The 25654-nt window shown below is 41.7% G+C and overlaps 1 protein-coding gene across 4 annotated transcripts in view; it reads right to left on the bottom strand.

The window, feature by feature from the left end:
• Positions 1-2984: 2984 nt before the first annotated feature.
• Positions 2985-25654, bottom strand: part of LPP (LIM domain containing preferred translocation partner in lipoma) — a 666236-nt gene continuing 643566 nt past the window's right edge. For all 4 annotated transcript variants that reach the window (XM_072618829.1, XM_072618831.1, XM_072618830.1 and 1 more), the window contains 3 exons: positions 17183-17361; positions 8022-8142; positions 2985-4440 (listed from right to left, as the gene is read on the bottom strand). In XM_072618829.1, coding sequence (XP_072474930.1) covers positions 4312-4440; positions 8022-8142; positions 17183-17361 — 429 coding nt within the window. In that variant the 3' untranslated portion in view covers positions 2985-4311. The remainder of the gene's footprint in view (positions 4441-8021; positions 8143-17182; positions 17362-25654) is intronic.

Below are 25654 nucleotides of genomic sequence, written 5' to 3'. Positions count from 1 at the left end.
CTAGAAATGTCTTTAAAAAAAAGAAAGAAAAAGAAAACACGCCTTAGCAAGCCAGGAGGAAAGACACGGGGCTGGGAGGTTGCCTTGGTGCTTCCCTGACCTCCATAGCGGCTGCCAACATGTCCCTAACCCCCTTCACAACTTGCTAATGGAGGAACGATGGAGCCATTGGCACAGAAGCTGGCATCGTCAAGATCACGACACTGCCTCCCCAAGAAAGGACACTCCTTCAACTTACAGGTTCAGGTCAACGGGATTTTGACTAACTAAGCAGCCCGTCAGGAAGCTCCATGCTCCAAGTCTCCATTCTTTCTTCCTTTCTATGCTGTCAGCCCACAGGCACCTGAAGGAAACGCTTTCACCTCATACCTCATCCTTAGAGAATTACAAAAAATTCAGCTAGAAACTGTGAATGTCAACCACCAATCGTATGCAGCGTCTTTCTTGGCTAGAAGATATTTCTGGTGTTAAAAACTTTGTAACAGTTACTTTAAGGAACTGCTTTGGGTAAATCCAGCTCCTCTCCTTCCTCCTCCTCTCTCACACACACACACACACACACACACACGTACCATGCCAACACATTAATGACATAGGAAAGGAAAGAAAAAAAGGAGCTTGGTGCTTCAGAAAAACAGTTTCTCAGTATTTGTCTTAGGTTGGAATGTACAAATGCCTTTTATCTGTTAAAGGAGAGGCCCACTGCCGGACGAGTCCTCATACCCACTGGGCACGTACTGGGCCTCCAGACAATTAAGAATTCTCATAAAAATATTATCATCTGCATAGCACACAACCCATTGGACTTCCCCCCCACCCCATTTTTCCATATCTCCCGGACTTCAAAATATTACCCAACATTGACAACATCAACTGATTAAAATTAAATATATTTCTTCAACATTCTAGTCCATAGAATATCTGGGATGATCTATCTCTTCCCTTGCTTATTCATTTATAGGTAAATAAAGACAGTGTTCTTTTTCTGTTTGTTTGTTTTTTAAGACAGAATATAATCCTGTCCTTAAGGCTATATTATCTTTATAAATCAGGATACAGACAAAATTTCATGCAACTCAATCAGAAAGACCCAGTTGTCATTCATAATCAAAAATAATTGCTGTCAAAGGCAAAGAAGGAAAATAAAATCAGAGACTAAAGTGAATAAAAACCTGGAATAAGCTCATTGAAAATCCTGTGTATTTCTTGTGAAATATTTCTTGTGAAACACACACACATACACACATACACACAAACTCTAAATATTTCCGTGTCATGAAAAGTGTGCACATTTATCATTACAAAAGTCTAAGAAAGTCTATATTAAAAACAGATTTACTTTTAAAATCTTTGGCAAAGATATATGAGGTTATGTGATAAATACACTGTAAAGATTGTGAGAAAGCAGTCCTATGCTGGTACCCAAGAGTCATGCTGTGGGGCTGGGGGCTCTGACAAGCTTGTTTTCCCAAGGCCTGCATATGAGTGTGGGAACTTCCAATTCAAGTGGGACCTGATGAAGATGGCCAGCATCCACTTGCTCCCTTTCCAATTAGTATCAACAGATGCACGTAATCTTTGTCTTTGGATAATCATGACTCTGGGGGTCAAAGTGATAGCTTTGTCACTTGTAAAAGAGAAAACTCATTCCTCATTGAGGCAGGCTCTTTGTTTTTTAATCTAGGGAGAACATCTTGTCACAGAGATATCCATTGGAAAATAAGGTATGAAATATATATCAGTATATAATCCTTAATCACCCTCCCACCCCAACCATCTCCTGGTAATCAGTGCTGAAGGCAGTCTGGCTTTCCATTAGGCTCAATCCTGAGAGTTTGCTCATTGCCACCATATTCAAAACTCCTGCTGCTGGCCTGAAGTCCACAAGAGTTTCTATTGCCCAAACTGTGAGGTCCGTGCTGGAAGGGGCAGATGATGGAACACTGAGGTATAGGGGGTGGCACTAAGTATTAAAGACAGTGGTCATTGAAATGTATGATATCTCTATGTCTTATGGGTCTTCTTGAACCCTGTATTATGATGCCAGAGAGTAAGCAAACTCAAAATTAACTCAGACAAGCTGCAGTGACTCACTGCCAAGCAAGGTCTCTGAAGAACAGGCTGGAAAATGGACCAATCTCACAGATTTCAGAAGGCTCACATTAGAATAAAATTCATTTGCAGAAAATACTGAGCATTCTTGAGTCAAGGCTGAGAATTCCAACTATGAAAATCAGAAAAAGTAGAAGGACTCATGTCTCAGCATGGTAGGATGGGCCACTGAATTTTGTTTAAAAAAAAAAAATTAAGACCTTATGGATAGAATTTAGAACTTTTGGTTCTAATTTCTTAAAATATGACAGGGAAAAAATATATGAAAAAGGACCTTATTTGTAAAGAAGTAATGGTTATGAAAAGAGCCAGGGGGCTGTAGAGGGTAGCTTTGGAAGGCAAATGACCTGGGTTCAGAAAGGTCTACTTTTGACACTCCTTGGTGAGATCCTGGGAAATTCCCAATCTCTGACCCAAACATCTCACTATCACATCCAACTCTAAGATCAAAAGTGAGAGAACGGGGGTTGATATGCATCAGAAAGCATCCCATAAAAAGACCATGATAAGGTACCCCTGTGGCACTGGCTGAAGATCCAGAGACAAAATCTCCCCTTTGTCCATGTCATTGAACAGCCAGGGCTCTACCGTTGACTGAAACATTTTGAGTCCCGAGGTCTTTTTTTCCAAGTAAAACCAAATTGTCTTTAGTCCATGGGGATTTGTATTAGCCCATGGGGCAAGTGCTATGAGTTTAAGTCCTTTGGTACTTATCTAGGAAAAAAGTATACATACGTATGCATACATCCATGTGCATGTACACACATACAAATATGTATGTGTCTATATATGTATTTTTTTAATCTTACGTATTTTATGCATTTTTTTTTCAGTAACTTCCTTGGCATATGAGGAAAAAATGCTTCACCCACTAGATAAAAACGAGTTTTTAATGAAAGCTAAGATTACTCCCATAGAAAGTTAAATGTTCTCTCTTGTTTCTTCTTTTCTTTTTGGAACTGATCAACTAAAATTTGACAACCATTTGGAGCTCTGCTTTGCAACCAGCAGTGCAAAGTTAGGATGACGGAAGCTGACTCGAAGCCTTGAGAGGTGACCAGTGCTCTTCATTGCAAATGGTGGGGGGAGAGGGGGAAAGAATGGTGGTATTTTTCCAGATAAACGGAGCTGTTCTAGCTGGGTTCAATGCAGGTAGAATCAAATCCACCTAGGCTGTCTTACACAGGACATTGTGGATAAAACAGACTGTCCTAATTGGGAAAAAAAATCAGAATGCTAAGGTATAACAGGAGCCTAGCTCAAACTATCTGAAAGCTCCTTCTGTGTCCTACCTCCACTTTGCAATGAGATGCTCAGTTTGGTTCATGAAATTAGGAAACCCAAGTCAATTCCCTTGAAACATCTATCAACAATTGAAAATCTGTGAGAAAAAGCAGGTAGTGTTGGACCAGCTGGACTGGCTATTTGGCCATTTAAAATGGCCTAGTCAACGACCACTACAGCTTGAGCCTGATGAATGCCAGAGGTCACATCCAAACCAGGCTTTGACTATGTAATATATTAGTCACATTCTTTGTACTCTAGTGAAAAATTATTTGTGATTTTTTTCAAGGCACATAATTGATTTTAGAGTTCTAGTAAAATACAAAGACATAATTTCCTATATACATAAACAGAGTGTCTAGCCTTGGTGAGCACCAGCTATAAGAAGCCAACACCCTTTATTGAAGGTCTGGTGCATTCGTACTCAAGATCCTAGAAGCTGGCATCCCCACTGAATAAATACTCTGCAACAGTAAAATACTAATCTATAAAAAGCTGTTCAACCAGAAGGCGAGTCAGGCAAATGCAAGTATGAAAAGTTACAGGAATGCAAAAGTGAAAGGGATGGATAAGAACCATCCACGTGCTTGAGTGAAGGCCTTGCACAGAAAGGTCAGCCAGGATCTGGCCGGCCTTGTGAACTGGGTAGTGTTGTGCTTCTGATGAGATCTACCAACAAGCCAGCGGAGTCAGTGTGCTTCCCAGGAGAGGGGGATAGGAAAGAAAAAGGTCAACAAAGAAACCCACAGGCAAAAGGGGGCTACTTTCATTTCCTGCCCTTTCTACCCTTAGAATGGTTCCATGCCCAAATTCAAAGTGAAATCTCTAAACACGCCCCCAATCTCTGCCCTCTCCCCACCCTTCCTTCCTTCCCTACACCCTCCCCTCATCAGATACAGCAGGCATCAGTGATTCTCAGAGATCAGTGCTGGCCTTGGCAGTCAGGACACGGATGCGAGCTGAGTTGCAGGTCTTGCAGAGGATGTGCCCATCCAAGGGATAGCAGCCTTGATTGTCTCCTTCAGACAGGAGGCCACCGCAATCCTAAGAGGAAAGAGGGAAGAATGAGAGAATGGAGGGAGGCAAAGGAAGGAGACAAGCATTTATTAAGCACCTACCATGTGCAAAGCACTTTGGCAGATGTATCATTTTATTCTCTCAACAACCCCGAGTGGTAGGTGCCATCAGCATCTTCATTTTACAGCTGAGGAAACTGAGGCAGGCAGAGGTTACATAAGTTACCCAGAGTTATGCAGCTGGTAAATGCATGGGGCTGGATTTTAACACAGGTCTTTCTGACTTGGGGCCCAGAGCTCAATCCACTGTGCCATCTAGCTGCTTCGAGAAAGGGAGACGACATGTCTTCCCTGAGTGCTCTGACAGTTTGCACTGGGGCTTCCCGATGGAAAAACCATACCAGTGTGGGCAGGGGTGGAGGGCCACTGAGGGACCATTCACATCCAAGTTTCTGGAGTCTTGTGAAGAGCCAGGCCTATAAATGGACAGGCAGTCCCTTTGGTGCCCTCCAGTCTTGGTTAGAGCTAGATCCATCAGCAGAAAGGCTGGCACTAAGAAAACATATTCCAAGCACTTTGCAAAAGTTTTGGGCGTTGAATCAGTCCTCGTGATGAAAATGAGGAGGAAGATGATGATGTCTAAGATAAAAAGCAAAAAAAAAAGTGGGAGGGGGATCACATCAACTTTTTCAAACAAACTCAGTTGTGGAGGAGGAGGAAGGAGGATAGATCCAGGTTGGGGAAGCAAGACTTCAATGCTGTCATGCAGCATCTTAATTTAACTAATTATTCTTGCTAACAAGGTGCTAACTTCAGTTGTTTCTGCACTTCCGAATGAGTGAACACGCTTCTGGCATCCTCTAAACTTTGGTGCCCTGGGCGGGAAGTCGCAGTCACTTTCCCCTAGTTAGAACTTTGGCAATACTGGCTCCCAACTTTGCAATGGTCAGAGAAGAAGGTAATGAGACAGTATGGTACTGGCCATCACTAACACCTGAGTTTCATTCCCATCGAAAATGCTGTAGACTCTGGACAAACTTTTTTCTTGAGCCTCAGTTTTTTTCTTCTCTAAAATGGGGTGCCTTCACTTCACAGGATGGTAGAGAGGCTCCCATAAGCTAATAGCTATACAACAAATTTAAAAAAAACTGTAAAGACATATAGGAATATTGACTACTTCCTTATGAAGATGGATGCCACCATGTCAGCTCGGTATTCTGTGAAAATATGAAGTGAAGAAAGATAAAACCACTGGTCAGATGTTCACAGCCTTATTCATCACCCCCTTCCCACAGCCTCAATGACATCCTGCTGGCTCACAGATGTGAGCAGAGAAATACTGGACAGCAAAATGACTTGTGTCCAGTTTACCAGGAACCAGCAACCATAGGAAGAGGATAATTCACTATTCCAGGCAACCAGGTAGTGAGAAAGAGAACTCAAGGGATCAGCTTCCAGCCACGAGGTCTTTGCCCTTCCTCTCCATTTCAGGACTTGTTTCAAGGAAGGCAGGGAATGGGATTCAGTTTAAGCTAGTCGAAAGCCCATAAATATGTTAACTAAATCTCTCTGTAATGATGCTATTTCCCTGGCAAGGCAGAGAAAAGCAGAGGGGACCCTGCCAAAAGGGACGATTCTCCACATTTAATCCAGTTTCAAATACGGAGAGATCTGGAGTAAATGTGGGGGATAGAGACTAAGAAGAAAGACCTGAGAGAACAGATTTCTATCTGGCAGTGACCTCAGAGGTCATCCAGTCCCAACTCCTCATTTTACACAGAAAGCAACTGAGACTTAGAGAGGCAATGGGGTTTGTGATCCCTCCCAGTGAAGAGATAGGGTCCCTCAGGTCTGCACTAGGGTCACACAAACCAGTCACATATGAGGATTTGGGAGAACTACGGTCTGCCTCAGCTTCATCACATGTCATGGTGAAAACCATGTTCCCTCTCTGGTCTCAATATCTTCTTCTGTAAAGGGAATAACAATTACACCTGCCTGTCACTTCACCTGGAGGGTTGTTGGGAGGCCTGAATGAGATGAGGCAGGTGCCATTCCTACTTACAGCCCCTTACAAGGGTTGAGTTATTGCTTATGGTATGGAGAAACACACAAAAATTGTGGAAGCCGTGCATTGAAATACTGGACCACTTGATTTGTTCAGGTCTTTTTTCCTAGACAAGAACCCTAAATCTGTTTGCAGCACTGATCCATTGGTGCTGGTTCAGCCCTTTTCCATGTGACAATTCTTCAAATACCTGCAGAGTTGTCCTATCTTTTCTCTACCCACAAACCCCAACCCTTCCCTAGGCTAAACATTCTGAGTCTTTCCAGCTAAACTTCATATGTTACAGTTTGAAGACCCACCACCATCTTAGTTGCCATCCCCTGGATAGTCTCCAACTTGTCCATACCTTCCTCAAATTGTGGTGCCCAGAACTGAACATAATATTTCAGCTAAGGGGTAATGAGGCCAAGGTATGGTAGTACAATTCCCTTCTTATTTCTTTGTTTCTCAACGTGGCCCAAGATAGTATTAACTCTTTTGGCAGTGGTTCCACCATTACCACATACTGAACATGGTATCCACCAAAACCTGCAAGCTATTCCCACACAAAGTTCTGTCCTGAGGATGAATGCAGGATTTGATTGGTTCTGCCAGGTGCCATTAGGAGGGAGTTATAGAAAGGGAGACGTGTATTTAAAGCAAGGGAAGTCTTCTTGCTTTAAGAAAATACAGAAGAAACTCCTCAAGCGTGGTCTTTGATGCCTCTCTTGTGCATCAAAGTTCTAAGTTGTATCACTTCCCATTAAGGCTGTCCCCAAATGTATGGGACACATTGGAAGGTAGTGAGTTCTGTCACTGGAAATATTTCAATAGAATTTAGAAAAATAATTGTTGGAGGTGTTGCAGAGGAGTCCCTTAACATCTCTCAGTCCATAGAAATGTTATTGTTATTACTACATTCTTATTATTTTTTTAACAAGTATAGGTTAGATTGGGTGACCTCTGAGGTCTCATGAATCTGTTCTGAGTTTCAGTCATTCTATGATTTTCGAATCATTAAACACAAACTTATGAGTCACTCCACTTTCAAAATTCCACGACTTTCTGCTGCCATCTCTGATTAAGGTTTAACATGACCAGAGTTGGCATGCATAGATGTGGCATTTTAGGTTTGCAAAGAACTTTAAATATGCTATCTCACTTGATCCTCACAACAATCATGTGAAGTAGATTATTATCCTCATTTTACAGAAGATAAGAAAACTGAAGCTGAGAGACAACGAAATCGTTTTTTAGGTTCTCACACTGAGTAAGTTTCTGAAGAGAGATTTCAATTCATGCCTTCCTGACTCCAATTCCAATACTTAACCCACTCTTCCACCAAGCTGACTCCTCCACCTAACCAATACATCTCTGCAACTTGACACTGCTAGTCCCTCCTCATCCCCAGCCCCATCTCCAAAGTCTTGTCTGTGAAAACTAGACTTGCTGAGGGCAGACCACTGGAGACAGAGTTAAAAGCTCATACGGACAAATATTTTAACTTTGAAGTTCTTATACTGGTGGTATTTAGGCTCTTGTGGCCTGGCTAGACTACAAACCTCACATCGGTAGCACTGAACATGGAAATCCCGATCCAAGGCAACGATACGGACAGTCTCCTCCTGGCCTGGGGCAGGCATGATTGGCTCCTTGCACACGGAGCATCGAGGGGCAAATTTCCTGGAAAAAAATAAGAAAGTGGATCTTGTTAGAAAGTCTGCAGAGGGAGCTCCAGGAAAGAAGCAAAGAGATGTGTGAATGGATGAAAAGGATTTTACTCAAATCTGAAGCCTCATTATGGTTGATAAGACCATTCAGATTTGATTGTCTTCCAGTATAGAAGACCCTGGTCTCACAAATGTCCAATTCAAGATAACAATGATTTATTAGATGCCGCAATGTGCAAGAAGAGAAGGAAATGGAAAACCACTCCAATATCTTAACCAAACCAAACCAAACAACAAACCCTGGATGGTATGGTCCATGGAGTCACAAAGGGTCTGATCCAACTGAGAAACCAAACCACTATGTTTAGTACCCTGTGCTAAGTAAAGATGAAAAATGATATCTGTCCCATCCTCAAGTGCATCTGCTTCAGGTTACATTCTTACATTCTAACAAAAACCTTTTGGAAATAGTGCCTTGGACTAAAGTCCTAATCTTAACGCCAATAGGGTCTCTTCCAATAGCAAAACTTGGTGACTATCTGATCAACCAGGGAGTGGCAAGAAGTCCCTATGTTATTCATCAAAGATCGGTGATCTCCTTTTCCTACTCAAGGGAGAGCAGCCACGAGAATGTGACTATCAATTGGGATTGATGTTGATTAGCCAACCTAATAGTTTTGATCATCTATGAGGTTAAAGCTCAAAGACCCCTTCCCATGTTGTGAGCTTCAATGAGCATGTATGTAAAGCCCTCTTCAATCCTTAAGACACTACCCAAATGGTAACCATTAGCCAACAGTTCGTAAGTCTAGTTGATTCTATTTCCACAATGCATCTCCCTTCCATGCCCTTTTCTCACCCTCATAGCCACCACCTAGTTCAGAATTTCTCTCCTGGATTCTTAGAAGAACCTTCTGGTTAGTTTCCCTGCTTCAAGACAGTCTTCTCTTTACCTGACAAGTTGGTATTCCTGAAGCACCCATCTGATCATGCCACACCTATGCTCAAAGTATCAGTGGTTCCATTTTGCCTCTAGCATTTATTTTTTTTTCTAAAATGTATCTTTGATGTTTAGAGATATTTAAAATCTGGATCCAATATCTCTCCTTTCCTTCCTCATGCATTCTTTGGGCCAAGCAAATGAACATTTTTGTTTCCAAAAAACAACACTCCATTTTTTACCTCTAAGCCTTTGCATAAGCCATTCCCCCATGCCAGGAATATTTTTCTTCTTCACTTCTACCTTTGATTCAAACACTCCTATCAAGAGTCATCTTAAGTACCAGTAGAACTCAGGAAGGACATGAGGCTCTTCTTGCTTTCTTTGGTCCTCAGTGCTCTCCTCCAACCTCCCTGGGCTCCTTGAAATTTATCTGTATGTAATTTGTATGTATGTAATTTGTAATTTGTATGTAATTTGGCTTACTGGTATATATGCTATTTCTTATGAAGCAGAATACAATCTCCTTGAGGTCAGAGGCCATTTCATCTTTGTCTCTGTATCTGCACTGCTTGGCACTTTAATAGTTGTTGAAAAAATAACTGTTGAATTGAATTACTTAGTTAGGATATGTCACTAGGTACTGGAACATTTCCCGAGGATGAGAAAATATTCATCCTTGCCACCACCCACTAGGGTTCCTCCATGACCTGCTCCTTGGTTCTTTATGTCATTAGGTCTTACTCAAGATCACGCATGGAGAGTACCAGTCTGCCTCCTGCCACCATCCCACTCAGTCACAATGGCTATTGCCCCATATTTCTCAATTTCCAGCAATAGATGCACAGAGACTTGAGTAATTGGTCTAATGTAACACAGGAAACCATGAACAAGCATATCTATGCCTCATGACCATACTCCAGACTCCTCTAGATCCTAGATATGTTGATCTTGTTTCCAAACTGATAATTTTCTCTTGCAAAATTGAAGAGGAAAAGCTGTTGGTATTTATTATGGAACATAAGTACAGTCAAGGGGGTGTAATATGCTTGTACTTTTTCTCCCATTCCTGAGCTGATGGGTTATTTTTCACCAGCTTGGAAACCTTAATGAGGAAGTTTACTTTATTAAAAAAAATAAGGACAAAGAAGAAAAGTCTTGTTTCAGAAATTAGTCAACTCCTGTATGGCAGGTGAGACTTGAATCAGGTAGGAATGATTCTTGGCTTCTTTCAGACATGGGAGAGGACTAAAGAAATCAAGGAAGTGCCAGGAAAACTTAAACTCAGCTCCCCAGTTTTCCAGTGTAATATCCCAGGATCAGCAGGATTGAAAAGATGTATGGAGTGAGACAGAGAGCCACACTGGCATCTTCCATTTAAGCACTTTCACATACAGTCTATAAACATATACATACACGAATGTGGCTGGCAGTGCATGCAAGGCATCTGTAGTGCTGAAGTGTACCATGAATAGTGGCATCGGGAGTGATCAATCGACTCCTTAAAAAGAAGCCATCAAAGCTTGGGGTACCAATTCAGGAGTTGTGAGAACTGAAAACATGCCGGATGAATGCAGGAAGTTTACATATGTCCTTGAGGAAAAAATCATTTGCCCTACACTTATGACCCTATGTCTTCCATTTGTCTCCTACAGACTCCTGTGGCCAATACCCTAATTCAGACATTCATTACTTCTTCTGTGGACTCTTGAAACAAGTTGCTAGTTGGTCTCCCTTCATCGTATCTTTCCTGTCTCCAATTCATCCTCAATGTAAAAGGCATAGAAATCTTCTGACAAATCGGGTGTGACCATAGTACTTTCCTACTCAAACATCTTCACTGTCTTTGGATTATCTCTAGAGAAAAGTGCCTACTCATCAGTCTGGCATTTAAAGCCCTCGAAAATCCTGTTCCAACTTTCTGTTTCCAAACATATTTTGCATTACTCCCCTTCACGCCCTATGTGTGCCAGTCACATGCCTACTTGCTGTGCCCAGAACTCAGCATTCAATCTCCTGTCTACTTTGTTTGTCACAAGGTGATCCACAAGTCCAAAATTCACTGCCTGCTTTCTGTGGTCTCCAAGAATTCAAACTCAGGGGTTGTCTAGTACAACTCAAACTTGGAAAGAATCCCCATTCTAATATGCTAGACAAGTGGTAAGGAATCCTTCTGTATCCTGTAATCCTTTATAGTTCAGTTTACAGGCTGTATCATTCACTAAACACCTATCATGTACCAGGCACTATGATGGGTGATTTAGAAATATGACCTCATTTAAGGGAAACCTTCTTTGCTCTAGCCATCCTCCATTTTTTCTTGTACCATACATGTGACCAAGATGATTCTCCCTCCCTCCCTCAGGAAATGTAATTTCCTTGAAGATAGATACACCTTTTTTGTCTTTATGTCTTCAGTCCTCAGCACATAGTAGGAGCTTAATATGACTCAATCATATTCTTCCATTAATACTTGCAAAATAAATCTACCCATCTCAAAATTTACTTCTTGTTATTTTAATACGTTAGAGGTAACTATTCTCAGAGAAACTCTGTGGTTATAATTCATGGCTAAAACGTCATTTTGAAAAAACAGGCTTTAGAATCATAGATTTATAATTTGAATGAAGCCTGAAAGTTATCTAGTATAATTCCTTCATTGTATAGAGGAAGAAACAGAGCTTCAGAGCACACCATTGCCTTGTCCAAGGTCCTGCACATAGAATACGAGAATTCTAGGGCTCAGAGAGAACTTGTGAGGCCAGTTAGTCAAATTGCCTCATTTTGAAAACGGGGAAGTCAAGGCCCCCAAAAGTCACTAGGGCTAGGTCACACAAAGACAGTTCATGGCTCCACCTTGGTCCTCTAATTAATTTCAGAACTACTTTCCATTGCAGGAAGACATCTGAGACATCTATCGAGGTTGAAGTGTTTGCCTTGGACATTATAATTGAACAGACAATGTTGAGGGAGGAAAGGGGTGTGTGTGTGTGTGTGTGTGTGTGTGTGTGTGTGTGTGTGTGTGTGTGTGTGTGTGTGTGAAATCTTTGAAGTCACAAAAGGAGAAATAATGGATAGCCAGAGTTTGTAAGGTTAAATCCAGCTAAGGAAAATCACTGGAAAAAGAATTCAAGACAAGAATCCAGATGGAAAATGTACAATGAAGACAGAAAGGTCCCCCAAGGGAAGGCCCCCTGTCAGACCCATTTAAAGATAAGATTAGAAAATGTTCATGAACTTGAAACACTGAACTCAGTATCTTTCCCCAAAACACAATGAGCTTCTCTTCAAACAGAGGTAGTTAGGTGATACAGTCGACACAGGGCTGGGCCTGGAGTCAGGAAGGCCAGAGTTGAAATCCAACCTCAGACACTCACTGACTGTAGGACCCTGGGCAAGTCATTTAACCTCTGCTTGCCCTAGTTTCCTCACCTGTAAAATGGGCGTAATAACCATGCCAACTCTCAGGGTTGTTATAAGGATCAAATGAGATATTTGTAAAGTGCTTAGCATAGTACCTGGCACACAGGAAGCACTAGATAAATGTTTATCTTTCCTGTCCTTGCCCTCAAGCATTCCCCACTTTCAAACTTCCCTATCACTACTGAGGACACATCCTTCCATTCCCCAAGGTTCACAACCCAGGCATCACCTTAATCACACTCAGAGCCCATAACCAACAGGCGAAAGCCTGTCCATCTGACCTTGGTAAAATCTCTCAAATACTCTCCCTTCTTTCCTCTGAGAATTTTGCCACCCTGATGTAGGTTCTCCTCACCTCAGACTTGGACTATGGCAATAGCCACTGACTTGTCCCCCTGACATATGCTTCTCCCCACTCCAAGCCATCCTCCATTCAGCCACCAAAGGGATTTTCCTAAAGCACAGTTCTGATCTTGTCCTGCTCAATAAACTTCACTAACTCCCTATCACCTTCACACTCAAATAGTAAACCTTGTGTTTAACATTCAAAGTCCTTCACAATGTCTTTCCCCCACTCTTTTCTCACTTTATTCCTTCTGGTCCCCCAAATGCTCTGGGATTCAGGGTTACTTGTCCATCTCTCAGCTCAGGGCATTTTCTCTGGCTCTTCCCCAGACCTGGAATGTTCTCCCTCCCCATCTGCACCTCTCCACCTCCTTGGTGTCTTTTGAGTCCCAGCTGAAATCTTCCTTTCTACAGGAAGCCTTCCCCAAACCCTGCTAGAGCTAGCACCTTGTCCCTGCTGGCTTATTTCCTATGTAGTCTGTTGATACCTTCCTTCTACGTAGTTGAGTGTACAATGTCAGCCTCATTGAATTGTGGGCTTCTTGAGGGCAGGAGAGGGACTGTGTTTTGTTCTCCTTTGTGTTCACAGCCCTTAGTACAGTTCCTGGCACATCCCAAGCACCTAGTCAAGGTCTGTTGGCTGACTGACTGACACAATGCAGAAAACAAGCCAAGTTTGGCCAGAGTGTCCAGAGGGGTAACAAAGAGGACAGAGAGGAGGAGGCAGGGGAAGAGGACTAGGCGAGTCCCTTCTCATATGCATCTCAGCAGGACATAAGCAGCTCTTCCGAAAGGGAGCAGAGAGGTTCAGGTATATTTTCTCCCCAGTACCATGGAGCCAACCTGGAGGGAACAGGTGCCCTAGGAGATGGTGTTTCCAGTTTGCTAAAGCATGGCTAATCCCACAATCCTTTGTTGAAGTTCTTCCCTATACCTGAAGCTGTTCAAAGGGCTGGGGATAGCTGCAGAGAAAAATGAAATCAGCTCTGCCCTCAGAACCTTAGATTTTAGTGGGAGGTCCCACCCTTCTCATCTGGAAGGAGGCATTAGACAAGAGGACTCCTAAGGCCCTTCCTCACTTTGACATTCTGTGATTCTCATTTTACTCTTGGGGCTGGAGGGGAGGGCAGGTTTTGCTGTTTTTGAGTGAGAGCACTTGGCAGGGTTCCCATACAGAATGCTCTGGCTTTTGGAAGTTAAAAGGGAAGCAATCCTAACACAAGCTGCCCCAACCCCTTGGCCAGACAACCAAGCAACAGGACCATGAAACCCAGGATGGAGTCATGCTTCAATAGGACACCAAACCGATGGTGGTCAGGTTGGGGGGGCACAGTTTGGGGCCTTGGATGCACTGTTGGTTGCTCAAGTCAATCTTGGCACTCTCAGACTTACACACTTATGTCACTAGTCACAAGTCTCTAATTATGTTTCCCCGCCCTTAGAAATGAAAGATAAATGTGTCAGACATCAACCTACATTTGTCACTATTGATTTCCTGTTTTAATTGAGGGGTGTAATATATGTCTATTCAAGCAACAGAAACATTTGTGCTCTGATTAGATCTATCTGTCTTTCTTGGATTAGGGTAAATCTGGGAAAGGAGTGCAGTTAGAGACAAGAACAGACTCCAGAGGTGAATTTCAACTTCTCTGAAATAGATTCAAGGTTTTTTGGTGTTTTTTGCCAATGTGCAATTACAAGTCAAAAATATCGATAACTCAAAATATAATTTATGCTTTAAAAGGGAGCTCTTCCTTTTCTGATTTAGATTGAGAATACCTTCAGTTCTAGGGATTAGCCACCTTGGACTGCATCTTCTGCTGGGTTCTCAGGTCAGAGATCTGTTTGGAAAATGTGGTGACCAGTGGGTAACATTCTTTGTTTGCCAATGGAGATGCTCAGTCGAAGGTGTCACTGATACTACAGGTCTGCACTATGCAGCACTAAAGTGGTCACCTTTGGCATACTCAGCTCTTTGGGAATCCTTCTTGGGAGACCAAGTCAAAACACCTGATGATTCTGAAAGGGGAAGGCTGGGTTTGAATGTCTCTGCCTTTCATATCCTTCATGACCTCAGGGACATCTCTTAACTTCTGAGCCCTGAGATCCTTCTTCTATAAATTGAAGGGGAAGAGGACTTATGGAATGCTAAGCAAGTCTTCTGAGAAGGGATCTCAGACTTCGTAAGAGAAGCAAGTGCAAGTCATACCTGAGTAAGAATCCCTGTTACAACATATCTGACTGGTGGTTGTCCATTCAAGCATTTGCTTAATCACTCATTAGAGAGAACTCACTAACTCCTGAGCCATTCTGCTCTACTATGGGCTAAATCTTTCACTATTTGGGAGTCTAAATCCCCACTTTCCTGATTGGTGATTGGCCTCTTTGTAATATTCTTTGGGGAGAGGCCCCAGCGAGGTCCCACTTCACTCAGGGTTCCATCACTCTGCCCTCCCCTTTCTGAGCCCCTCCCTTGGTGCGTTCTGCTCTCTATGAAGGGCACAGACAGTTTGCCTTGCTATTTACATTCTCAGGACTTAGCACAGTGGCTCCTTAATGAGTTTGTTTTCTCTCTTCCTCCTACCATGCTCTTCCTCACCTTCTCTCTCCATCTTTCTTCAATTATCATTAATTATTCCTAGTTTTGTCCTGTGCTGAGAAACTGAGTCTAATCCATCTTACAAAACACAGTCCTGGCCATGAGTCATTTCAAATCCTGCTTCTGACATCCTTCTGTGTCACCTTGGATAGGTCCCTCATCCTCCCTAGGCTTCAGTAAAATGAACTAGACTAGAAGGAATAATCCATTCCTTCCAGGGCTACATCGATGATGCTGTGATCATAAATGGTTCAAGGTAACCATGAAGTTCCTTTTAATTGTTTCATCTCCATACCAAGCATAATTCCTCCTGGTCACACTTCATGATCTCAAAAGTCCTTCCAAGCTTCAAATCAACAGTATTTCCAGTCTTTCCCTAGAACCCAAAGCATCCTGCTACCATCAAAACTCATGATCAAAACTGTGAATATTCCCCATTAGAATTTGGCATTTTTAGTTTTTCAGATCAAAATTTAAAATGAGGTGAATTTATGGTCCCACAAAAGTTCTCCTTTTATGCTTTAGAATAGGTACAAAGGAGGTGAACTGAGGTCCCTGGCGGCTGGGCCTGCAAACCAGAAATTCTAGCAGGCCATCCCAAGGGCAAAAAGTTTCGTGATCCCACCTAGGGACAGACTGTGTATGCCTCAGTTAAGCTCTGATATCATTCGTTCAGAAAGCTAGTCTCAAGGTGATCTCTCTGTGTCTGACTCTGGGTCTCTTTGCCTGGTTCTCTCTAGCTCTCTATTTCTGTCTCTCCATCTCTCTGTCTCTCTCTCCCCATGTCTGATGTCTCTGTCTCTTTCTGTCTGTCTCTCTGTCTCTGTCTTTCTGTCTCTCCATCTCTCTGTCTTTCTCTGTCTCTGTTTTTGTCTCTCTCTCTCTCTTTCACTCTCTCTCCCTGTGTCTGATGTCTCTGTCTCTGTCTTTCTAGCTCTCTTTCTCTGTCTCTCTCTGCCTCTGTATCTCTCTTCTTGGTGGATGTTGGTGGTGAATAGATTGTCAAGAAGACATGAGTTCAAATTCCACCTCTGACAGGAGCGGTATGAACCTGAGCATCTCTCTGAGTCTCTTGGATACTACTGATTACAATGCAGAGGGGCTGACATCTGCACCACTGGAGGGAGTAAGCTTACAATGGAAATCAAGGAATTGCTTTTTTCTGGGTATATATTTACAAATAAGCGTGTTCATAGAGTCCAGTTATTGTATGCAAGTGCCCTCTTTCCCACAGTAAGTTATTTTAACAACTTTGTGTATTTGTATGTATGTGAGTATGTATATACACACACTTATTCATTATTTCAATTAATACTTGGATTATCTATATCTTGGTTTTGTATCTATACTTGCCTCTCCCATCAGAATGAAACATTCCTGCCAACAGTGATGATTTCAGCTTTTGTATGTGTGTCCCCATCCCCCAGCACAGTACTTGGCACATAGTAGGTGTTTAGTAAATAATTATTAATTTATTGACACTTCAATTACTGAACCAATGTGTGCACTGAGTATCTTAGAATATCTTGGGTGGATAACAAAAGGAGAAATAGCTTTCAGATTTGGGTTTTGACTTTCTTTCCCATAACCCACTTCATAATGGCCCCCTCTGTTCTCTAATTGCCAGCAGAGGGCCAATACAGCGAAGCCTTTCTTTACTCTAGGAGTAGAAGGAAGGTATATTCCACAGGGAAGGGAGGAAGAAGGGTAAGCCCATAGGGGAAAGAGCAGGAGAGGAAATCTTACTTGTGGAAATCCTCAATGCAGTGGATGTGGCCACTGGCATCCACAGTGAATGGGATCCCATCCAAGCTTCGGCGACACATGACACAAGTAAAGCAATGAGGATGGTATGCCTTCCCTGTGGCACGCAGGATCCGCTCCATGATGGGCTTGGCGCACACGTTACATTGCTCTAGGGTGTTCTGTAGAGGAACAAAAATTACAGCGGGGTTAGCCAGAGCCCCAGATGGCTTTGGGGCTCCATTGATGGACTTTAGCAACTATTTTTTCCATACCATTCCAGAGAGTATTCTGGAAGGTGGTGCTATGAAAGGGTGTTTACTGAATGGGAGACTAAGGGAAGAGTCATAGAATATATAGGGGTTGCATCCAATCCAACCTCACATCATGAAGACCCAACATGGCAGAGTAAATTAGGCCATCAGGAAGACCTGGTCTAAGTCCCACCTCTGTCTCTCATTAGTTGTGAGATTCTAGAAAAGTTATTTCTTTCTGAGCCTCAATTTTCTTTCTGTGCAATAGGAATCATAATGCCAGGTGCACCAACCTTGTAGGGCTGTTGTAAAGGTCAAAAGGAGTGATGTGTATAAGATATTTGACAAACTTGAAAGTGCTATCTAGAGGCCAGGTCTGTGACTGGACCTATGGATCTAAAGATCTCCTTCAGCCAATACAGCTAGTTCTTGCCTTGCTGAGTACTTAGAGCCTCAGGGAGCTGTCCAGGGTCAAATAGTGAGAAGGTCTTCAGAGTACAATCTTCTTGATTCTGAAGCTGCTCTACTTTGGTAACTGGGCTCTCTGACTATGAGGAGGAGCAAGACCCATTTCTCTGGAGCTTAAAGGGTCTGAGGAGGACAGGGTGGGAGGAGGACAGATATAGAAGTGGGAGTAGGAGGGAGCAGAGATGGGGTAGCTGCCTTTCCATGTACAACAGCCTCATCCAAAGCACACAGCAGACCCCAAGTGCTGCAGGACAGAGACTCACACCATGACTTAGCTACAGCTACTGGTGTTGAAGCCACAGCACAAAGTAGAGTCAGAAATAAATGCCTAGGTATATTGGTTACTACCTCCAAAAGTACTCATTGGAACCCAAGCATGGAAACTACCAGGCTTATTTATTTTTTTCCATCTTTGGAAGTGATTCCAGCCAAACTGCCTTAATAACTGCTCCCAGATAGTACCAATTCATACCCCATCTCCTGACCTTTTCAGAAGCCATGCCTCCTGCCAGGAATACTCTTTCCACTTATCTTTAGTGTTTAGAAGTCATAGGATCTATCATTCAAGGCTCAGATAAGACGCCACTTCCTAAACAGGACTTTGTTTATCAGAGATAATTCTCATCACCCTCAAAATACTTTATTTTTTACAATGCAATGAATACAAACAGCTCAACATGCAGAAACTAAAGGGGATAATATATGAAACTGGGAACTTCTCTGGCCTTGTTTTTAAGGATGTTCATGTTCTCTTCCAATGATTTCAATGCTGACTTTCAGATCTGAAGCTTTTCATTGCTCACCCTCAATAACTGACCTGCTGATAATGGTTGCACAATGGAGAGAATACTGGCTTTAGTTACGGGACTGACATCTACCTCCTGGCTCTCACACTTCCTGCTCTTGTCACCTGAGGTAAGGGCCTGCTCTGGGTCTCAGTTTCCTCCTCTGTAAAACAATAAGAACTAACATTCAGTGCACTTTAAATTTTGCAATAACACTGTAAGTATATTATCTTATTTTCTCTTCAAACAAACTTATGAAGCACATGCTATTATTTTTATCTTAAAGAGGAGAAAACTGAGGCTGACAGAGGTTAATTGATTGTTCTTTGGTGATACAACTAAGTGCCTGAGGAGGGATTTGAACTCAGATCTTCTTAACTCCAAATTCAAAACTCTATTCACTGAGCCACCCAGTTGCCAGTAAGGACATTGGTTGGACTAGATGCCCACTGAATTTTTCAGCTGAGATCTTATGAGCTGATGGGGAAAAACAAATAAACAAAAACAAACAAAACCAACTAAACAAGGAGACACTCCAAGAGCAAACAGATCAATTCATCAGGAAGATGAGGACCTTGGAAATTTGGAAGGTTTCCTTGTGTGCTGTGTGGGTGTGTATCCATACACATATAAACAAACACATATACAAACATATATGGAAATACAGAGGATACCATGGAAAATCTGTTCAAGTTTGGAAGGCTTTTGTGTTCAATTTCTCCTTTCTGTGCCTTGTGGTCTTCTCATATTGCCTATCCCAAGGAAAGCTTCAACTCAACATGTCCAAAACTACATATGTCATCTTTCCCCCCAACCTTCCCCTCTTCCTAACTTCCAGTATTGGAGAGGACACCATCATCCTCCATTCATTAAAGGTCAAAATCTTAGGGTCCTCATCCATTCTTTACTCTTCCCCTCCTTCATATACAATCAGTCATAATTTCTGCCTTCATAATCACTCTTCTCTGTGCTTCCTTCACTCCTCTGGCACTGATATCACCATAGTGCAGATGCTCATCATCTCACAATCCAATGATTGCCATAGCCTAGTGTCCTAGACTCAATTCTCTCAGCATGCTAATTCATTCTCCACTCAACTGTCAAACTGATCTTCATAAAGTGCTGGGCTAATCATGCCAGCACCCAATGTAATGAACTCCACTGGCTTCCACGTACCTCCAGGATTCAATACAGCATCTTTTGCTTGGCCTCTAAAACCCTTCATACTGTGGTCCCTTCAAGATTTCTAGTCTTCTCACACCTCTTTCCTCTTCCACATCTTCTCTCTTAGTCTTTGATGTACATTGAACATGATACACCATCTCCTGACTGCAGGCATCTTCACTGACTGTCCCTCATACAGGAACATACAGGAACTCTTTTTCTCCTTATCTCTATCTCTTGGTTTCCATCAAGTCTAAACTAGAGTCTTTTGCAAAACAATAATTTAAAAAATCCTTTTTCTACCTCTCTTTAGTGTAGCCTCTTCCCTCTGAGATTATCTCTAGTTTAGCATATATCTCTATTCATATATGACATATATCTATAGCTACCTGTCTGTTTTCTGTTTTCATCTATTCACCATCTAACCATCTGTTCCTCCATCAATTCATCCATCTATCCATTATCTATCTATTATCTATCTATCTACCATCTATCTATCTATCATCTATCCATCTCTTGTTTGGGTAGAACTGTTGGCTGGTTGTCTCTCCCACGAGGTTTTAAGCTCCATTAGAGCAGTAACTGTTGTTGTTGTTGCTGTTCTATCTTTCTTTTCAGCTCCAGGACTTAACACATTGGCACATAATAGGAGTTTACTAAATTCTTGGTGACTTTGTCCTCTACCTCCTGCAAGGACTAAGGCTCCTCTCTTCTTCTCTTTTTCTAGCTGGGAAGTCAAGGGAGGTGATCAACACCATCACACATTCATAGGTACAGGAGAAAGATTATAGGAAGCTACATTGGAATTGAACAAGTACTTGGAGACTACTGAGTCCCATTCTTGCACATTTTCGGTAAGGAAACAAAGACCCAGATAACTTAAGAGACTTGCTCAGGGGAAAAGAGATGGTGTCTGTGAAAGGGCCTGAAGCCAGCTTTTCTAGACCCACGAAGCAATGGCCCATCCTTCATCCCATGTCATCCTTTGGATTAGTCTGAAAAGATCACTTGACCACTCACCAGAAAGCTTGGAGTCAAAGTCAAGGATGCCACTTATTCATGGTGTAGCCTTGGGTAAATCACTGATTCTTTGGGCCTCATTTTTCTTCTGTCTGTACAAATGAAGGGATTGGAAGAGATGATCTCTAAATTTACTCCAAATTCTAACATCCTCTATTCTAGGAAGTATCCTATGCCCTTTCTAAGGTTTTGAGAGAGAACAATGTGTAGTGTACACTGCTTAAAATCTCTCATTTAGATTGAAGTCATATCAGATATTGCTGTCCACAAGATGCCTTTCCTGACAGTGTCAGTTATCTATATGTCTGCACAATCAGATTATTTATGTGTTGTTTCCTCTGATAAAACATAAGCTCCATGAGGGCAGGATCTGGTTCGTTTTTGGTATGCGTAGTGCACAACCGTGACTTAAATACATGTTGATAGACTGATTTCCACAAAGATAGAGTTAATTTCATGGCAAAAGGTGATGTGAGAAATAAGGATACATGTAATTCAAGAGAACATGAGGAAAAACAATCGCTCCAAGAGCTGACAGGATGTACAGTTAGACGTCCCTGCAAACACCTGAGCAGCCATGTTCAAGGTATGGAAGCTTTCAGGGAGAGGAGGTTAAGGGCATTAGGAGAGAGCCACAGAATAAGTGGGGTTTAGGTGCCTTCTCCAGATCACAAGCATTTTTACCATTGTCCAATAAGAATGTTTGGGAAGAAAATATTAAACTTTGGTCATAAACAGAAAAAGTTTCTAACTAAAACATCTTTGTACCCATTACCAAATTTTGCTGTTTCTTAACTAGAGATACACATACAATCTGGGGGGGGGCTGTGCTCCCTTTGAGGCTGGCATAGTTAACAACCTAATTTCACAGCAAGAGCTCCTGAACTATCCTCTGAATAAAAATAAACCACACAGGTAAAGTACAAACATTTGCTCTGATGTCTGGCTGATAAAGAAATTAAGATTATTGGATGCCTCAGGCAGAATCTCTCTCCAGAACTGAAGATTTTTTTTTTTGTAACAAGTGTCAGGGAGCATATGCATGAAACACTCCTGAAGAGTCTAATGTGAAATGTATCGATCTTTGCCAGCTGGAAATGTTAAATTTTTCATTTCCTGAAGCTCAAATTGATGTTATGTTCAGTCCATATTTCTCTTTTAAAATGAGAAAAAACTGTAGAAATAGGTTGAACTGTCAGCTCAACGTTAAGCCGAGGAGTCAAGCTTCCTGGGACTGGTGGGTAGACAACAATGTATTTATCCTCCAAAAAGACACAACGGAATGGTGAGTTGAGTTCTGGATTTAACATTGAGAAAACAGGGGTTCTAATCTCACCTCTCATGCTTAGTAGCCATATGGGAAGCCTTTTGAAAAGGCAGTAGCAGTATTAACTAAAGTTTTATGACTATTTCCAGACCAAACAACTTAATCTTCCCTTATTGTCTTCATTAATAAGAAGGAGATACAATATTACATACCTTCCTCCAGGAGTTGTGAAGTTTAAATGAGATAATGTATTTAAAGTTCTTAGATATTCCTCAATAAGTACCAGAGTAAAGCAGGGTTTCTCCCTCTCCTTAACCTTTTTTTTTTTTTTAAATAGAACTTTAGAATAAGGATCCATATTTATAAGACAGGAGAAAGAATTAAAGGACAGCCATAAGTGAAGTAGATTTAAAAAAAAAATTATCCCCATTTTCAAATGATATGTGCCTTTCTTTAGAAAACTCTAGAGAATCAGCAAAGAAACTACCTGTCTTTTAATAGCTTCCACAAGGCACATAATAATAATAATAAAGAAATACAAAATAAACTAATAAAATTACTAGTATTTCTTTGTGGCAATTACAAAAAACAGGAAATGATAAAGAGAGAAATTCCATTAAAATCCCTTGCAAGTTTCAAAATGATACCGAAATATCCAATTTTCTACTTTACTCTTAAATTGTTAAGCCTAGGTAAACAGAAGGTTAGATTGGAATGCTTTCTTGAATCAACTACAAAATGCTTTGAAATATTCAGACAGAATAATAAACACAATTCCACACTTCAGCAAACCTGTGGCATAGAAATCTACCTCTGAATCCTCAGTATAGAGTTCAGGGGACCTTGAGCTTTTAAGAAAATATTAGGAAAACAAGGGCACTGTCAGATCTTGCCAAACCAGAAAGAGTTCAAGCATGGACCTGGTGAAAGACTGTGAATGAACTTTAAAAGTGTTTGTTAAGACTCATACTAGGTACCAAACATTGAGCTAGACAGAGAGATTAGATATAGTGAGACATCTCCTGACTTCAGGGAGATTACATTTTAATAAAAGAAACTACACATAAAGGGGATAGTGGCCAAGAAAAGGAGATTTATTGGGGGGGGGGGGGAGAGTGTGTAAAAGAAAGGTTGAGCCAATTGGCAAGTCTTTCTTTCTTCTAGAATAAATGAACTGCATTAGATTTTTGTTCCTAAGCTAAAATGTCAAAACAGGAATTGGTTGAGATTAGGTATAAATAATTAGAAATATTCAGCCTGAAAAAGAAAAAACTTTGTAGAATATGATTTCTGTTGGGGTGGGATGCTCTGTTCATAAGGATATGTGGAGGGGCAGGGTGGATGCCAAGGTATTGCAAAATGTTTATTATGTATGGATATGAAAAATCATCTGAACCTACCTAGATAGATTCAGTCGGAGGAGTTTGTACTGCTTGTTAGACAATCGGGCTTGGCTAAAGGAAGGAGTTCCATGCTAAGGGAACCAATCACCTTACCAATAGAAGGACCATGTGTTTCTATCACTTGTAGACAAACCTAGCTATGTGTTTACTGAAGTGCATCACCACAGGCCATATAGTGAAGAATGTTAGAAACCACACCAACTCTCAGAGATGATCAACTAACTTATAGAGAGTTTAAGATCTTCACTGATGAAAGAAGGATTCACACAAGAAAGGATATGTCCCTGATGTATTGAAGTTGCATATTCAGAGGTCACTACTCGATGCCACAGAAGTAGGCTTATTTTCAGCTATTTCCCCCAATACAAAGGAAATGAAGAAACAAGACTGTAAGAATATTGGTTTGCAAAGGAATCACTTTAATTATGTTTCTCACTTATGAGATTCAAGACTCAGGGATCTCAAGATCATCAATCTATATGGATCTTTTCTGTTATGATGCAGAGGGGAGAATGCCCATCCATAGAAAGAGGCTATGGTTAGGAAAATGTTCCTAGCAGTAAGAGGTACCCCAAAGTAGAATAAGCTGCCTCTGGAACAGGAGATTTCCTGTCCTTGTTGTTCCTCAAATAAATATTGGATGATACCTTTAGTATTATTATTAATTATTATTATTATACTATAGAGAGAATTTTGGTCTGGATTTGGGCTGGATCATTTGGCCTCAGAGTTCCTTTCCACCTCTGGGAGTAAGTAATTCAGCATTTGGGGTCAGGATGGAGTTAGGGGACCTATCAGAGAGGTGCAAAAGGGCATTGGGCTCAGTGCCCTCTGACATCTCTCCTTCAGCAGGGACACTTGATTCTCTTAGAATGTCTTTGAGAGAGTCTTTTGTTCAACTGCTCTTGGTATTTCAGGATGTCTTTATGAAGTGTGTGGGGGTCCATGTGCTGTTCTGTATGTGTACATGTTTTGTGGATAAAATTACGTATTGGTGCAGTTTTTCCCTAGGCCCCTGGCATAAGACTTAAGAAGGGAACTGGTAAATCCATATATCATTAAATTAACCTGAGATTACAAAAGCCTGCTACTTGCCAAGTCTTTGTTTACACTGGAATTGAAGCAATTTTATTTTCAAGAATAGAAAATATGCAAACAAACCACAAAAAGAGAGAGAGAGAGAGAGAGAGAGAGAGAGAGAGAGGAGGGGAGAGAGAGAGAGAGAGAGAGAGAGAGAGAGAGAGAGAGAGAGAGAGAGAGAGAGAGAGAGAGAGAGAGAGAGAGTGTGTGTGTGTGTGTGTGTGTGTGTGTGTGTGTGTGTGTGTGTGGTGGATCATCAACACTAGGTCAAAATTATCACCACCACTCCACCTTTGCTCTAAGGCACAAATACCATTCCTTATAAAGTGAGTTTTCCCTGGGACCCTGATCTTAAAGAAGAGACTGAGAACAACAGCAGCCCTAATTCAATGTTTGGTTACCCCGGGTCCTAAAGCAGTAAAGTTTTGTCTCTTCTGATCTCCTACTGAAATCTGTGGTCTTTGCAATATATTAATTTCTTTTTTCAAAAGGTTTTATCTGATTGCCTCCCAAACCTTTGCAAAAGCAAGGATGTATATCACTAGAGAGTGTGGCAGTAGCTGATGGAAGGAAGCAATCACCATAGACAGTGCCAACCTCCCCGAGGCTTCATGGATGGGGGAAGGAAAGGAAGCCCTTTCTCTCATCAATGAAAGTTAATGCTTGCCTGCACCAGGATGGTATGGTGAAGGCTATTATGAAGGCTCACAAGGCATGGACAAAAATGTCACCCAGCCTTTAGATTCATGGGCAAGCCCAAGAAGTTCCCACTAAGTTTGCCTCTCTAGACTGAATCACAGCCTAGAACTTCCTTTGTTTCACATGAAAAGAAATCGTCTTCTCACTGGTTAGCAGATCTGGGCTGGCTTTTGAGGCTGTAATGTTTTGTTTTGTTTTTCACAGAAATCAGAGAACATCTTAGATGGAAACAACATTGGAGTTCCCCAAATGTCAGACCTCAGAGGCTGCCTGATCCAACCTATATCAGAAAGAGGAACCCCATCCCCAGGCCATGCCTCATAAATGATTTTCTA

The sequence above is a fragment of the Notamacropus eugenii genome, chromosome 6, assembly GCF_028372415.1.
Source record: "Notamacropus eugenii isolate mMacEug1 chromosome 6, mMacEug1.pri_v2, whole genome shotgun sequence".
Lineage (NCBI taxonomy): Eukaryota > Metazoa > Chordata > Mammalia > Diprotodontia > Macropodidae > Notamacropus > Notamacropus eugenii.
The sequence above is the reverse complement of the archived record's forward strand: the minus strand, read 5'-3'. Positions and strand labels throughout refer to the sequence as shown.